This window comes from Sarcophilus harrisii, chromosome 1 (assembly GCF_902635505.1).
Source record: "Sarcophilus harrisii chromosome 1, mSarHar1.11, whole genome shotgun sequence".
NCBI classification, from domain to species: Eukaryota; Metazoa; Chordata; class Mammalia; order Dasyuromorphia; family Dasyuridae; genus Sarcophilus; species Sarcophilus harrisii.
In genome coordinates this window covers 286255269-286270201 of record NC_045426.1, presented here as the reverse complement: position 1 = coordinate 286270201, position 14933 = coordinate 286255269, and the positions used below count along the sequence as shown (strand labels likewise).

The 14933-nt window shown below is 32.7% G+C and overlaps 1 protein-coding gene across 8 annotated transcripts in view; it reads right to left on the bottom strand.

The window, feature by feature from the left end:
* Positions 1 to 9339: 9339 nt before the first annotated feature.
* The window catches only part of ELAVL2 (ELAV like RNA binding protein 2), a 92441-nt gene continuing 86847 nt past the window's right edge, over positions 9340 to 14933 (bottom strand). For 3 of the 8 annotated variants that reach the window (XM_012542707.2, XM_023497356.2, XM_031943461.1), the window contains 2 exons: positions 10727 to 10765; positions 9340 to 10106 (listed from right to left, as the gene is read on the bottom strand). In XM_012542707.2, the coding sequence (XP_012398161.1) occupies positions 9779 to 10106; positions 10727 to 10765 (367 nt within the window). In that variant the 3' untranslated portion in view covers positions 9340 to 9778. Of the gene's footprint in view, positions 10110 to 10726; positions 10766 to 14933 lie in introns of all 8 variants that reach the window. The other 5 variants (XM_003761398.2, XM_023497355.2, XM_031943454.1 and 2 more) reach the window with 2 other exon arrangements.

Below are 14933 nucleotides of genomic sequence, written 5' to 3'. Positions count from 1 at the left end.
TTCATTAATACTCTCAGCAAATTAAAAAAAATACTAAAAAGTAACAAAATTAAGAAAAATAATAAAAATTATTCATGAGTTAACAATGTAAGTGACTTGGGATAAGTCACATGAAGGTTTGAACATAAGAAGACAGCAAGAACCTGTGCAGGTTATTTTGAGACCATGTCAGACTTATCAGGTCAGGAATCAACAAGACTACTTAAATATCTCAGCTACAATGGTCAATAAGTCATGCTGAAGCAACAAGTCAAATGTACAATGCAATCAAGATCCAATAACAGCAGCTAATACAGCATCTTCTAAACAATCATCCATTAAAATAAATCCAAATAGAGGTTCTAAATGTGTACAAAGTCCCTGGTAATCTTTCTTGGAGCTTATAGTATCTAACAGCTGCAACTGTGACTGTCCTAGATAATTGCTCCCAGCAACAAAAATAAATAATTGCTACAGGATGAAAACTGTAACTCTCCAAATATTAATATAATTTTCAGTCAGCCATCTCAAGCCTTGGTTAACTTTTTAACAAATTATCAATGACAAAGAGTACTCAAATGATAGGGTTTTTTTTTTCCCTTTTTCTTTTCTCGGAAGAGGTGAGTAACTTGGGGTTTTCAAGCAGTTAAAGGGCTACATTTAAAACAACAACAACAACAAAAATTCCTGAAATTCAAAACATCAAAACAGAAGATGAAATGTATCCTAAGTGTGGAAGAATTTAAAACATCTAAGGAATTTTAACTGGTGTACAATATTTAAACATATGAAGAAGAGTCACACTGATTGGTGCTATTTTTAAAGTGCAGTTCAACCATAAAAATACATATTTACTCATAAGGAAGCTTGAATAGAGAACAAATCCAATCTGTGTCATTGTTAAGAAAGGGAAAAATAGGGCTAAGCTCCTTCTAGACTATCATTTATTGCCTGCCTGTGATGTCACAAGAAGATCCAGGTGCATGATAATGAGTGTCTTTCAGTTTCATCAATCTTTTGCAAAGTGCTCTCTACCATCAGACACTTTTTTGAGTACATGCACATAAGGAGATACTATTTACCGAGACCCTCAAAGAATAACACTGCAATCAGAGATGCTATGAAGCAAAGAGAAAGGAGAAATCACTCACCCATAATTTGGATCATCTCCTCCTCCTCCTTTTCTCCCATTCAGTGTAAGAATGCTGTTAACCTTACAGCAACATGGGACACAGCAAAGATAAGATGAGAGAAGAATCAGCTATTAAGTAGTGACTATCCTCCCTCATGAAGGCAGGAAAAAACATTAGAATTTCCCAGTCTGGACAGGGTTGCCAAATTCCACTTTCCCGTTCAGTAAAAAAAAGAAAGTCAACTCCCTCTCCTCAAAAAAAGAGGAAAAAAAATTTTTTTGACTTGCAGACATAGAAAATGTGAATTTGGGACTTCAGGGAAATTGTTATTGAATTTTTTTTTTTTTAACACAGAAGGAAATTGAGGCCAAAAAAGGTGACAGTTTTTTCCCAAAGTCATACCATCAGTAATTAAGTTCTCTGACTATAATCCATTCATTATATTCACTTATCTTTTCTCATAGGATAAAGATTATCAACACTTTTGAACTTGACCATTTAGAACTTGCACATATTATTAGAGAAGTTAAGTGTTTCTCATTTGGGGTACCTATATGAGAAAACAAAAATAAAATTAGCATTCTGAGGGAAAAGCAGAAGTCATGAAATCTTGAACTAGCTAAGATTTACTTGTGAGGCCTCTGGAGTCAATTTTTTAGTTATTATGTTTGCCAAGAAGCTCTCAGTGAAAAGTATAATTAAATTGTTTTGGTTACATTTGGATAACAATAATTGAGTCTCTCAAAAGTCTTTTCTCTGTTTTTCAGTGGTGACATTTTACTACAACAGCACCAAAGAAAGTCCTTTCTCTAGTATTCTTTTTTAGTTCAGTTTTCCCTAGTCAACATAAAAAATAAATGCTATCTTAATACTACTAAAAGAAAACAAGGGAAATTTGAATATGGCAATTACAAGTTATAATTCACAAGGTTTACTGAGATTAAATGCATTTAATGTCAATTCACATAATAAGAGTGTATTTTCATCTCTTAAAAATCAATCATTTTGATAATGCAAATTAAGTAAAAGTGAACTTTTAATTTCCCCCATCCTTTATCATGAGATGAGTACTTCAACTCGATGTTAGATAATAACTATAAAAAACATAAAGCAAACTTACCTATAATGAGACTTTGAAAAGTTGCATCTAGCATGTTTCAGAATTCTGACTGTAACAGAAAACCAAAGGGCAGGAAGTTTAGGAACATAAGCATATCTTATTTTTAGTATTTTAGTGTTGGTGTGGGGAAAGCATATACTGGTTCAATCTTTCACAAATCACCACCCTGCTAGACTTTAGTTTCCTCAACTTTAAAATTTGGGAAAAGGATTAGGATAGATGCTCTTGAAGGCCTTGTTCAATATATCAAATTCTTTTAAATCCATGAGAACTAAAGTTAAATAAAAATTTTTGTTTGAAAATATTCATGGTAAAAATGAAAAGTCAAAGCTATTGATTGCTCCAGTTAAAATCTCTAAACCCATAGCTTTCTAAAAGAAGAACTTCTTTGCACTTCAATGTCAAGGTAATAAAAACCTGATTTAGAAGAAAAACACCATCACCATCAAAAATTTGTACTTAGATTCAGGACAAATGAGTAGTCCTTGAGAGCCATCCTCTGCCAATTAAATCATGAATATAATAGTGAGATAGGATATTCTCTGGAAAACAACACTGACTATGGAGTCAGAAAATCAAAAGACCTTTGTGACTTGGAATAAGTCGCATATTTAAGTTTCCTCACCTATACAATGGAGGAGTCATAATGAAGAAAATATGCTGGAACAGGGTAGTTCTCTCAACTTCATAAGGCTCCTCAGTGGGTCTGATGATTTTAGAAACAGGTGTGGTATCGGTATCATCCAGGAATGCATCTTCAGAGTAACAAATCACAAAATAACAAAGCACAAAAACCCTGGACCATCCTTTTAGTAAAACTGTAGATGAGCACAAACCATTATCACTTTTCACCAATAGTCCATGAAATAATTATGACCACAGTGGTCTATTTTCTAATGAAATTCTGGCTGAAATTTTCCTTTTTCTCTGTTATATAATTCTTCATCAAAAGGTAAAGAATGGCTATTTTCAAGGATTCCAAAAAATAAAATATAATGTGTATGAGGGGGGAGGGAGACAGTGAATAATATAGGGAAAACCTATGCCTACAGTATTGAAAATGATAAGAAACATTTATGTTTTATAATTTCCCTAGAGTTTCTGTGATGAGTTATCCTTGAGAAGTCTGGATAAGAAAATAACAAAATGAACATCTAATAATATAGTGTAATTATATGCTAAGGCACCAGGAACTATATAAATGTTAAGTAGGAAAACTTTAACAGTATGATTTTAAATCACTTGTTCTGAAAGTGAAGGCATTGAGAGCAATACATGGAGTTGGGCTAGGAAAGAATTTTTGTTACCTAATACAATGATCATCAACTAGAAACATCTTGTATTAAATAGGAGGGTTGTGTTTTCTTTACCTCCAGTATATTATAATCCTCAATCAGGATATAATCTCCACAGTGAAAATGTAGTAGCAATGGGAAGAAAGGACAGTATCAAAAATTTAACTCAAGTCACTTTTAGTTTACTTTTCCCCCCAGGTACTGGGTCCCAAGTTATCTACAATTCAAACAACCAGACAACTTAACTAAGATTTTTCTTACAATACATACAATCATCTTTCCCCCTTCCTCCTCTACATCCTCATCCCTACCTTCTATACAAGAAAAATTATTAGAAATTTCATTTTAAAGTGACTTACAGGATGTGGCATAAGGTCATAATAAATTCATTCCAATCATTTATGGGTTTTACATCTATGGTATGAAATAATATTTTTAAAAACCACTAATGTTTATAGTCATAACACTGAAGTATGGTAAAGACTTAAAATGTCTACTGAGTAAATAAAGGATTAAAATAGTATAGTTTTAGAATTTAATATACTTTATTATTATAGTATCAGTACTTTGAAATGATCATATATGTGCATATGTTTGTATTTAAGTTATGGAAGGAATCATGGCATAGTCAGTGGATAGAAGGAATTAGCTTTGGAATCAGGAAGATCTAGGTTGAAATTCTAACTATAACCAACTGGGTGAGGATGGGCACGCCACAGTCTTTCAGTACCTCCAAGCAACCTTCTTAAAATGATTACTTACAGTAAAAAGTAGGCTTTATTTAAAGTCAGCTAGTTGGTTTAAATACCAGCACTGACGTTTGCCACCTTATAAACTTGGCAAGTCTCTGGACTTCAATTTCCTCAGCAATAAAGGGGTTGGCCTAAATAATAATCTCTGAAATCTAAATTTATTATCACTTACAGATGATTTGTTGATTTGAATTGGTAAAAAAAAAATACAAAAAAGGAATTCCTTATATAGATTAAATAATTAATACAAATGAAATAAATAATTTGGTGTCATATATGATCCTTCAAAAACTGCACCAAGAGATTCAGTGTAGATGACAGAGTACTAAGAGTAAAGAAGATCCTGGATTCAAAAGTATTTCATTGGAAAACTATTGGCCGTGTATCTTTAACCAAGCTGTTAACTCCCCAAGTAAATCTCTAAGATAATACAATTGCAAAGTGGGGCAAAGTGCATTATATTTAACATATATCCATAAAATGACTTTTTAAAAAACTCTAGAAGGAAGGTCTGTCTCTAACATATTGGTCAGATCTGGAGAAATCATGGGAGAACATGGATAAGCATTGCATGGGAAGGAATGTTTGTGATTTAAGGACATCAGTGAGATTACAGAGAAACCAGAATTGTATGTGTGTGCATATATATACAATTTTGGTTTCTCTGTTAATCTCACTCAATGATTCTAAAATATTTTTGTTGTTTAGTCATTTACTAAATTGTGTTCGACTTTTCCATTTCCCTCTCCTTTTCTAAATATTCTGAATAGGGTTTTATTAAACGATGTAGTTGATGTCACACTGATTATTTGGTTTAGAACAGCTATTTGATTTAACTAACTTGTCTCCAAGTTCACACTAATAACTCCTGATACTTATGTAAGGCTAAAAGATCAATGAGATTACTAGGAAAATCTCAGATATTCAATTCAAACCTGTGTGCAGTAGCACACTGCAAGTGATTCAATCCTACTAAAATTCAGGAAAGTGGAACAAGGTTCAGAGAATTGGTTCCTTAGTGTTCTGTCTTAATATATACAACTGGACAAACCAATGATTTCTCTTTCTTAATAAAGCATAACACCATTTCTGGATTATGTGAATGGGTATTCTGACATGGTTGACTTCTAAAACTTTTAAAGATATATTTAAAATGACACCTTTTTTGAAACAAAGAATAATGCCCCTCCTTTGGGGAGAGTGACTGAAACTTCCTTTCTTACTGATCCTTAGTTTGTGGACAAAAACTAGCACTGCTATTTGCAAGAATGCTATTGTTATGACTGACTTAATGAAAAAGCACATGGATGTCTTCTCTACATATTTAAGTTGCTTAAGATTCATTTATCCATATTTTCTAGTAGTCTTCAGCAATTCTAGTTGCTCCCACTTGCTATATATTTAAGAAGCCAAACTCTTTAGGAAAAAAAAAAAAAAAGAGGTAAATTACTATGTTAATCCAACATCCATAAAGCTTGTATGTATTGCTCAGGAACCCCTTTATAGACACAGCCTATTAAAAATTTGGGCAAACTTCAGAATGCCATCCTTTCAGGCCTTTTTATAAAAGTAGAAACTAAATTGGAAAAACTTTGCAGCACTCATTTTAGCTTATTCTAACAATAAACATAAAAAGCTCTAAAACCCCATTACTTGAACTGGGAAAAAAAAAGCTTCTAATGTTTACTTTTTTAAAATTGGATTTACCATTAGATTAGAGTAAAATGCTCCAATTAGCTAAGGTTTGTACTCTATTTTGAAAAAAAATTTCTGCTAGTTTATTGGAATGAGGATGATCTATACACAAGTTAATGGGAATGGGGAAGCACTATTTCTTCAGTGGTTCTCTCAAATTCTTTACTGTCTGATACAATATTCTACTGTCTGGTTGAATAATACATCAAAATATTGATCAGTTACGAGGAAGAGAAAGTGAAATAGAAGACATTAATACTAGAAAATTTTATTATTAGATTTAGGCAATTAAAAACAGAAGAATTAAATATTGGATAATATTAGCTCCATGTTGGAGGAACAATACTTGTATCATTCAGCTAAAATCTTTGACTACTGCCAACAGGGGCTTTATGTCCACTGATGGTTTACTAAGAGAATGCTACAAAGAAATTAAATGTTTTAATGCATACATATGATTATATTCCTTAATTATCAAATCAAATTTTCTCAATCCTAAAGGAAAAACATCCCCCCAAAACAGAATATCAAGATGTGTCTTGAACAGAAGTAGTGATTATGCAAGAAAAATTCAAAATAGATTTGAAATTCTAATATCACAATTTTCAGCCATGTGCAAAATATACCTAATCCCTTACATGAATAGGTGAAAGGTATGGTAAAGGGTTTTTTTTTTTTTGTTTGTTTGTTTTTTGTTTTTAAGATAAGCTCTCAATTTAGAAAATTTGGAAACCATAGTAAACTAAACCATTTTGGTAAGACTAACATTAAAAACAAAATGAGAGATAAATCCTATTTATGGAAATCAATTAAAGCTCAATTTCAAGTCTGTAACATATCTTATTCCCCCCCTTACCTAAAAAGCAAACAGCACATTTGCTCCTCCCAACCACTTAAAGCAAACAGCAGATTGTGGTTGCCCTTTCGTGAAATCAATGGAATTTTATAGCAACATAGAAAGGAACATTAATACATGAAATCTGATTTTAAAAAATATACTCATTGCAACAGGATGTTAAATTTCTACAGATGACATTACTAGGTAATGATGGTGTGTGCTCTTATCCCCTTGGTGATATTTAGGAAATTACTAGTCAGAGGGTCAAATTCACTTGTCTTTTCCACGTCTGGTTTAACTCCACTTGCCTTGGAGATCTTTGGAAATCTCACATTTGATGACACTGCTTTAAAAATAAACCTTTGGGGAACAAACTTTCTCAAAATTTGAGTGTTCCTCCTCCCCATAACCCATACCATACCATAAAGACCTAGTCACCACATTGTTCTTTCCCTTCAACTTTGTTTATTGATGTACTGAACATGAAAAAGTACAAAGGATTCAAACACAAAAGAAAACATGTACAGCCTCTTAAATACGAATATATGTTCTATTCCAATAGATGTGAATTAAGTCACTGTACAATTTCAAATAAATACCAGCCTTACATTTTATTAAGTGCTCTGATAAACACTGTAAAGTGAAGCACAATTTACATGCCTTCTCATCAATGCCTTGGTTTGCTACAATAGTATAGGAAAGAAGCATGTAGCTACTGTTTTCCCATATGGAAAATCTTATTTTTTTTAAAGTGTGTGTGTGTGTATATATATATATATATATATATATATATATATATATATATATATATGTGTGTGTGTGTGTGTGTGTGTGTGTGTGTGTGTGTGTGTGTCTTTTTAAAGTTTTTTTTTCTTTTAATGCAGAAGGTTAACTTTGATCATCTAAAGACACTTAAGGATATGAGAATGCTAAGCCAATTGACTTATGAATAGCATTGAGTGGATCAGCATGAAAACCTGCTTATTCACTTTAGCACGCGCTTCACAGTATGTGTACAGTACTATACTGAAAATTTTATAACTACAATTTAAATAATGAAAAATAAAAACTCAAAGCAACTTCAATGATAATGTACAACTAACTATGTTATGCATAGCACATTGCTTGTTCTAAGGGGAAGCATATGAGCATCTGTTTATACAAAAAGCAGGACATAACTAGAGAGTTATCAGTGCATCCTGGAGAAGGCATTTTACCCTCAGATTTTTTGAAAATTTATTATAAGCTAGATGCTAATCAGAAAATATTTCGTATTTTTAAAATTTCTTCCACACGTGGTAAAGACTTATTTTATTATTTCCCCAAATAGTGGTTTAAGCATCATACAAAGTTAAATTTCAATAGCATACAGGTATTTATGATTTTTGTATGAAAAATGTAAGGAAATTTGTTCAAAACCTATGGTTATATTTTTTTTTACCACAAACATATTTATAAACAAAAATGTAGCATCACAATAAACAGCTGAAGTAGACTATCTACAGACAAAATCAACAACAAATCTGATGCACTGTTAATTCAAGTCTCCAGGACAATAAAAATGAATAAGCAAGACCTCAAGTAACCATGTTAATGCCATTTACAAAGAAAAAAAACAGATACAAAAACATTCAAAACCTGAACATCACTTGGCATGTAAGAAAACAAACAAACAAATTAGCTGAAAGGTTCATAAACACAAGGTCTTATTTACATTACACAAAGCTCAGGTGTTAGCACTGAACATAACTTCCAAAAAACCTTCAAATATCTCCAACCCAGATCACTTCTGATGATTTGCCGCAGTATAAATCATGTGCAACATTTTTTTTTTCTTTAAGACAAAACAATTCTTTAAACAATACTGCAAGTACATCACTAAACACCTTGAGCTCTATCTGAAGGGAATTCTTTAGGAAGAACAGATTTTTTTCCCCCATCTCTTGGTAATTTAAATTTCTTGCCTTCTCATATATTCTTTTTTGTAAATTTTTTATTTGTTTCAAAATCACAAATCAACGTGAGCCACCTATCACATAATAACCAGGATGATCAGACATTCCACTGATGATTACAAAAATGAAACCAACAGTGTTCCCATTGATTCTATTTTTTTAATTACAAAGATTTCCAAAGTATTTTCCTATGTCATAAATCTTTCTAAATTTTCCAACCACTGCAAATTTCCTGGTAAGTTTTAAAAGCTCACTAGGTGTCATATGAAGAGATTTCTCAAAGTATTCAAGTCAAAATATTTGTTCCAGGACCAGTAAAAAGTTTCTCCAAATTTTCTTTTTTATAAAAATAGATGCTTTTTTTTTAAACCCACATCAAAGAGGCTCTTATCTCTTTGGCAAGGTACTGCTTTACGAAAAGTTCTCCAGTATTCTTACAATAAGCATTTATAATGTAGCCCCCCCCCTTCCCCAACCGAAATCATAATTACAAAATAAATACTGTTTTAAACTTTATAAATAAAATGTAAACTTCAAAATACTTTTTTTTTCTTGAACAGACATAATAGCAATGCATAAATGTAAAATAAACACAAAGCAAACTGGGAAAAGAAGTGAAAGAAACACAACCAACTTAAGGGTTATAACACAAAGCCTCAATATTTACTCACATGTTCAAGGCAGTTATGTAAAAAAAAAAATAAATAAATAAACTTCTTCCCTTAGCTGAAACACTTTAAAAGGTCCACCTTCTTCAAAGAAGGCAATAGAATGCAATGTGACAGGTAAAAACCCTGTATCTCTTGTCCATATTCAAACATAAAGATATTAAGAAGTTTTAATTCAAATACTAGCAATAAAAAAACTCACATATTTCTTAGGATGCTAAGTAGTTATTTTATCCCCACCTCAACACTTGACTTACAAAGACATTTACTAATGTATAAAGTTTCTCTTAACTTGCCTTTGTTGTAGTTTTCATATATAAATGGACTGAGGACAATAAACTCATTAGGCTTTGTGCGTTTTGTTTGTTTTAAAGGACACCTGCAATACTCTGTCTCCCAGGCGGTATCCATTTAGGCTAGCTATTGCCATGGCAGCCTCATCATAGTTTGTCATAGTCACAAATCCAAAACCTTTGCATTTATTAGTGTTAAAATCACGGATGACCTTCACGTTGGTGACAGCTCCAAAGGGCCCAAACATTTGCCACAGGATACTCTCATCTGCGTCTGGTGCCAAGTTGTACACAAAAATACACCACCCTGTGCCTGCATGCCCTGGGATATTAATTCCAGCCAAACTGGTCATTCCATCAATGGTCATTGGAGAAAACCTACTAAACAAATCAGGAAACAAAAGCAAGAACAAGAAAGGAAGCTGGTTACAGTCATCTCTCCCCTGTTTTGCCCCTTAGCATCCAACCCTCAAAGTTCTTAGCTATCTCCCAACCTCCTTGCCCCCAACCCCAACACATATACATAAAAATATTGAAGCTGTTGAACAAAATATAATCTATAGCTTGCAATAACATGCTAAGCAGTAGAGGTAATTTGGAATCATAAACTGCTAATTGAATGGTTGCCAGACTCAGTGTTGACCCCTACTATCCACAACAGCCATGAACATTTTAGAGCTGATGGATGAATTAAGCAGTTTTTAATACCCCAAAACATGCTACAACGCCGCAATGCAATATACAACAAACAATGGTGTTTGGTTTTTGTTTTTTGAAGATTCAGTGGCATCCAGTGGTATGAAAAATTTCCTTGAATCAGATATGCTTCAAAAGAAGCATTTCATTCAATTGAACATGCAAAATAAAACCCAACACAAACCTTATGAACACATAAAGAAAGAAAAAAGATAATCTCTTTCTCCAAAATTAAATGCAAACTAATCAATTAAGGTGGGAACAATTATGAATATTATGAACCTAATGCAATTCTTCATTACCTCTTTACGCCATAAGCCATATTGAGCAGATTGTCCAACCTGCAAAACACACATTTAGCAAACTGTTCAGTCTTCTATTTTTTCTCCTACATGCTTAAGAAAGGTTGGCTTGTTATTGCCATTGCCTTTGAATGCATTTTTAAAGCATGTGTATGTAAAGCCTCAGAGCAGCAGTAAACACAGTAGTGACACATATTATGGTACCTTTCTATGTGACTGTGAGAACAGGTACACATTCCCATACATCAGTGCCCATTGGCACTTCTAGCAGACATTGTTTCCTACAGAAACAACAGTTTCCTATTACTACAGGTCAGTGCAACTCTGCATGTGACATTGTGCCAGCAAAGGAAGTACCAACAGTCACCAAATGGTCACCACTGTAATCTTCTGGTCAAAATCCTCCAAGGTTGCAGGGGAAGGGGGAAAGCGAAATATGAGACTTTACTTATTTTCCCTAAGATTTAATTACTATTTTAGCATTAATGAATCTAAAAAGAACAGTTAATTTCTTCTTTTCAACCCCAAATTTGGGGATTTGAGAGGAAGACTGGTTGAGAAACATTGCATTGTAACTAGTACAGTGCCTCTTGTGAGAAGACTTTATGGTGTTAGTTCATTTCTAAACACCAAATTCAGGAGAAGGGTACAGAGGATGAAGGAGAGAAAAACAGAACTTCTAGATTCCTTGGATGATTGTGACTTGACATTCCAAATTCTGAGATTGCCTCTGGTTTTTTTAAACTTAGTACCATGAAAACAGTCACCCCATTGCAGCCCAGTCATTTTACAGAGAAAAATACTGCGATCAATTGGTCACTTGATTTGCCTATGATCACACGGTCAGTAATAGAGCCAGAAGTAGAATCCTCATATCTCAAATTTCCCAGTGTTCTTTCTACCACATCATGTTTCCTGGGATAAAGAAAACAAAAAGCTCAAAGCTTAAGATTTTAGAAGTTATGTGGTAGAAATTGGGAAGATTTTTCTTGAGAACATCAAAGACAGAGGACTAAAATGTCATGACATTTTTTTTCCAATTAAATTCAAATTTAAAATGTTTGTCCTTTGCTTTACTTAAACATCTTGTCATGATGCCTTTCACATTATTGTTTCCTCTAATTCTGTGTTTACTTTGAGGAAAAGTTCAGTATATTTCTATTTCTGAAGAGGACAATGAAGGTAAATAAAACAAGTGATATACCTAATCTTGATACCACTACCATATTTATCTTCCAAAATAAAATACTCAAAATGATTTCTCTGACTGAATAATTCCAATTCATTAAATTCACATTTCTGTTTTAAAAATTTAAAAAGGCATATTAACTTTTTAACCATTTGTAGAATAGGAAAGTATTCACTCTAATTTCTGGATCTGAAAAGGAAAGGCCGGGTTTTCAAAGCACAGACTCAGGGACCAGGTAACATACACTGCCTTCAGAATCAGCAAAAACTATCAGATTTTCTTTTTCTTTTCTCTCTCTGTCTATGCAGACAATTTTTCTTTTTCTTGACATCAAAGAGTAGAATTTGATTAAAAAAAAAAACAAAAAACACATGCAAAGAATTAAACTTATCATTTTCAGGAAAAAAAATGAATTCCTCAAAGCTACTAAATTGTCAAAATACATTAAATTTCCATTGACTTAACTATCTAATCTAGAATGAAAGGGGGCTTTTGGGGGTATTTGCTTAATTTATAGACCATATAACCAGAATTGATGAGCTTTTCAGACTTACAGTAGAAAAATATGGCATCTTTTTATTGGAGGCTGTTTCATGCATGTATCCCAAATCTACTGAATTTAAGAAAACTAAATTAACTGACAGTTAAAACAACTAATCTGGTGTTTGTTTTCTGAGCCTCCATTCCCACCATCATCTAGTGCTACCCTTGAGATACTGAGATATCCCTGAATGCTTTTGCAGCCGAGCACCATAAAGGTTTCCGGCACAGATGGAGCTGCCAGTTCTGTGTCTGCCTTCTGAGGACTGACTTAAGGCCACAAAGCTAGTGAATAGAATGTAAGACACTAGATTAATTTTTTTTCAGAATGAATGTCTGTTTATTGAATAAGCACCTCCACCAATGGAATGACAAGTCTTTAAAAATTCCAAAAAATGTTACTTTCTTTATTAAAGTTAGAAAAATTTTAGGCTCCTCTTGAAGAAACTTTAAAAAGCATTCTTCAAATGTGTGCTTTGGTGTTCAATTCATTCAAAATAGAATCTCAGCATCCACATGCCTGAAAAGGGATCCATGCCAGAGATTCCACTTTTACAATCTACTACCAAAAGTAGCCACAACTAGAAGTAACAAGAGATTATTATCACTGTCCAAATCAAGGCCATGAAGAGAAAGAGAAAAAAGCTACTGAGTCATGGATCAAATCTCAGAAGAAAGATTCCTCCAGTCCTGCAAAGTCTTTCAACAGCCCAAAGTCTCTAAGTTCTGGCAAACAAAAAAACATTTACCTAAGGACTTTTTGAAGATTTTCGTAATGTTGTCCATCTCCCTCCACCCCCAACTCTACTGCTTTAGTAGTGCCAATACAATTCTTTGGAACATAAATGTTTCTTTTTATTTCAACTGTCTACCCTTTATTCAAATAGGCAAAAACCCCAGGTGCAAGAAACATCCAAGTTGATACTGATTCTCAGTTGGAAGAGGACACAGGCACTGCAAGGGAGAAGGGTTGTCCTGGGATCTAGAGATACATATCTATTAGCTAATTAATGTCATGTGTACATGGTATGTGTGGGGGTGGGTATATATAAGTGGTGTGTACATAGTTAGCACAGAGGGAAAAAAGTTATGATCAAGACACAAAGTCTGGTGAAGAAGGGACCATGAAATGACATAACCCCTAACATGGGAGGACCCTGTGGTTTAAAAAAAAAAAAAAAAAAAAAAAAAAGAACCCTAACCTATTTTTTAAATGGAAGTTAAGGGGGATAGGAGATAGGAAAGATTATACATATCAACTTCAAAATGATTTTCTATATTAAAGGATACCAGGATTATACCATCTCCATTTTTAAATGAAATCTGTTGTTGAATGTCATGATGTATTTTTTAAAATAAACAGCTGGAAGCTTATTGTAGAAACATCAAGACTACTTAAAAACCATTATAATTTCTTCCCTTATAAAAGGTGACAATACCACCAGCATGCCAATCATCTGCAACTCTTATTGGGAAATTGCATTAAAACAAAGCAGCTTTTCAAAGGTTTTTAAAAATACACATATGGAAATGATTTTTGTGCACACCCCTCAAATAAAACATCAAACTGAAGAAAATTAAAGTTGGCTTACGAAAAGATATTGGAAAATCTGGTTGAAAGTTAATTCAACTACATTCACTATTTATCTAGAAAATCATCATAGAGTTTAAATTAGATTCTTCATCCAATCAGTGTAACATACTTAGCTTATTTTCTAAATTGAGGGAAATAAAATGCTCATGTCAGGCCAGCGAAGTACATTATTCCTATTAAAATAATTCCTTTTCTAGCTTTTCTTCACATGGCATGACAGACTAAGTTGTCTGATATTAAAAACATAACTTTGAAGTACATATTTTTCATTTTAACATAATTTGAAAAATGAAATAATTCAAGTAGATCATGTCACTCCTCCAATCATAATAATTCTCCTCTCAACAACTCTTAAAATTCATAAATAAAAATTTCCAATAGTTAAAAAATTTTAAGGTACATTATTACTAGAAAAAGATATTGCTCTTTAAAAAAAATCTTTCAAGTCACTTCCACTAAAAGAGCTATTTTTTAAAAACAAAATCCACAAAATTGATGAGAATTGATGAGTCCCTTGATACTGGGACAAAATATTAATGTACATAGTATATGAAAAACAACACATAAAGATTGTAAAGAGAACTCAATTTACCTATAATCTTGAGGAAATGATTCTTTTTAAGTGATAAGATAAATAATGAGATTGATAAAATTATTCAAAAAGGGAGTTAGGGATTTCAAATTTACAAATTAAACATTAAGTCCTAGGAATAAAAAGTATTGAAAAACTTTTACAGCTCATGTTTAGATTAAGATATCACTATCAGTTTACATCTTGTCTAAGACAAGTATGTAGAGAGATTGATGGTATGAGATAAGAAAACAAAAACTAGGGTTAAGAAGAAACAAGAATAGAACTTCAAATGAAGTGGAATGCCGAGTTG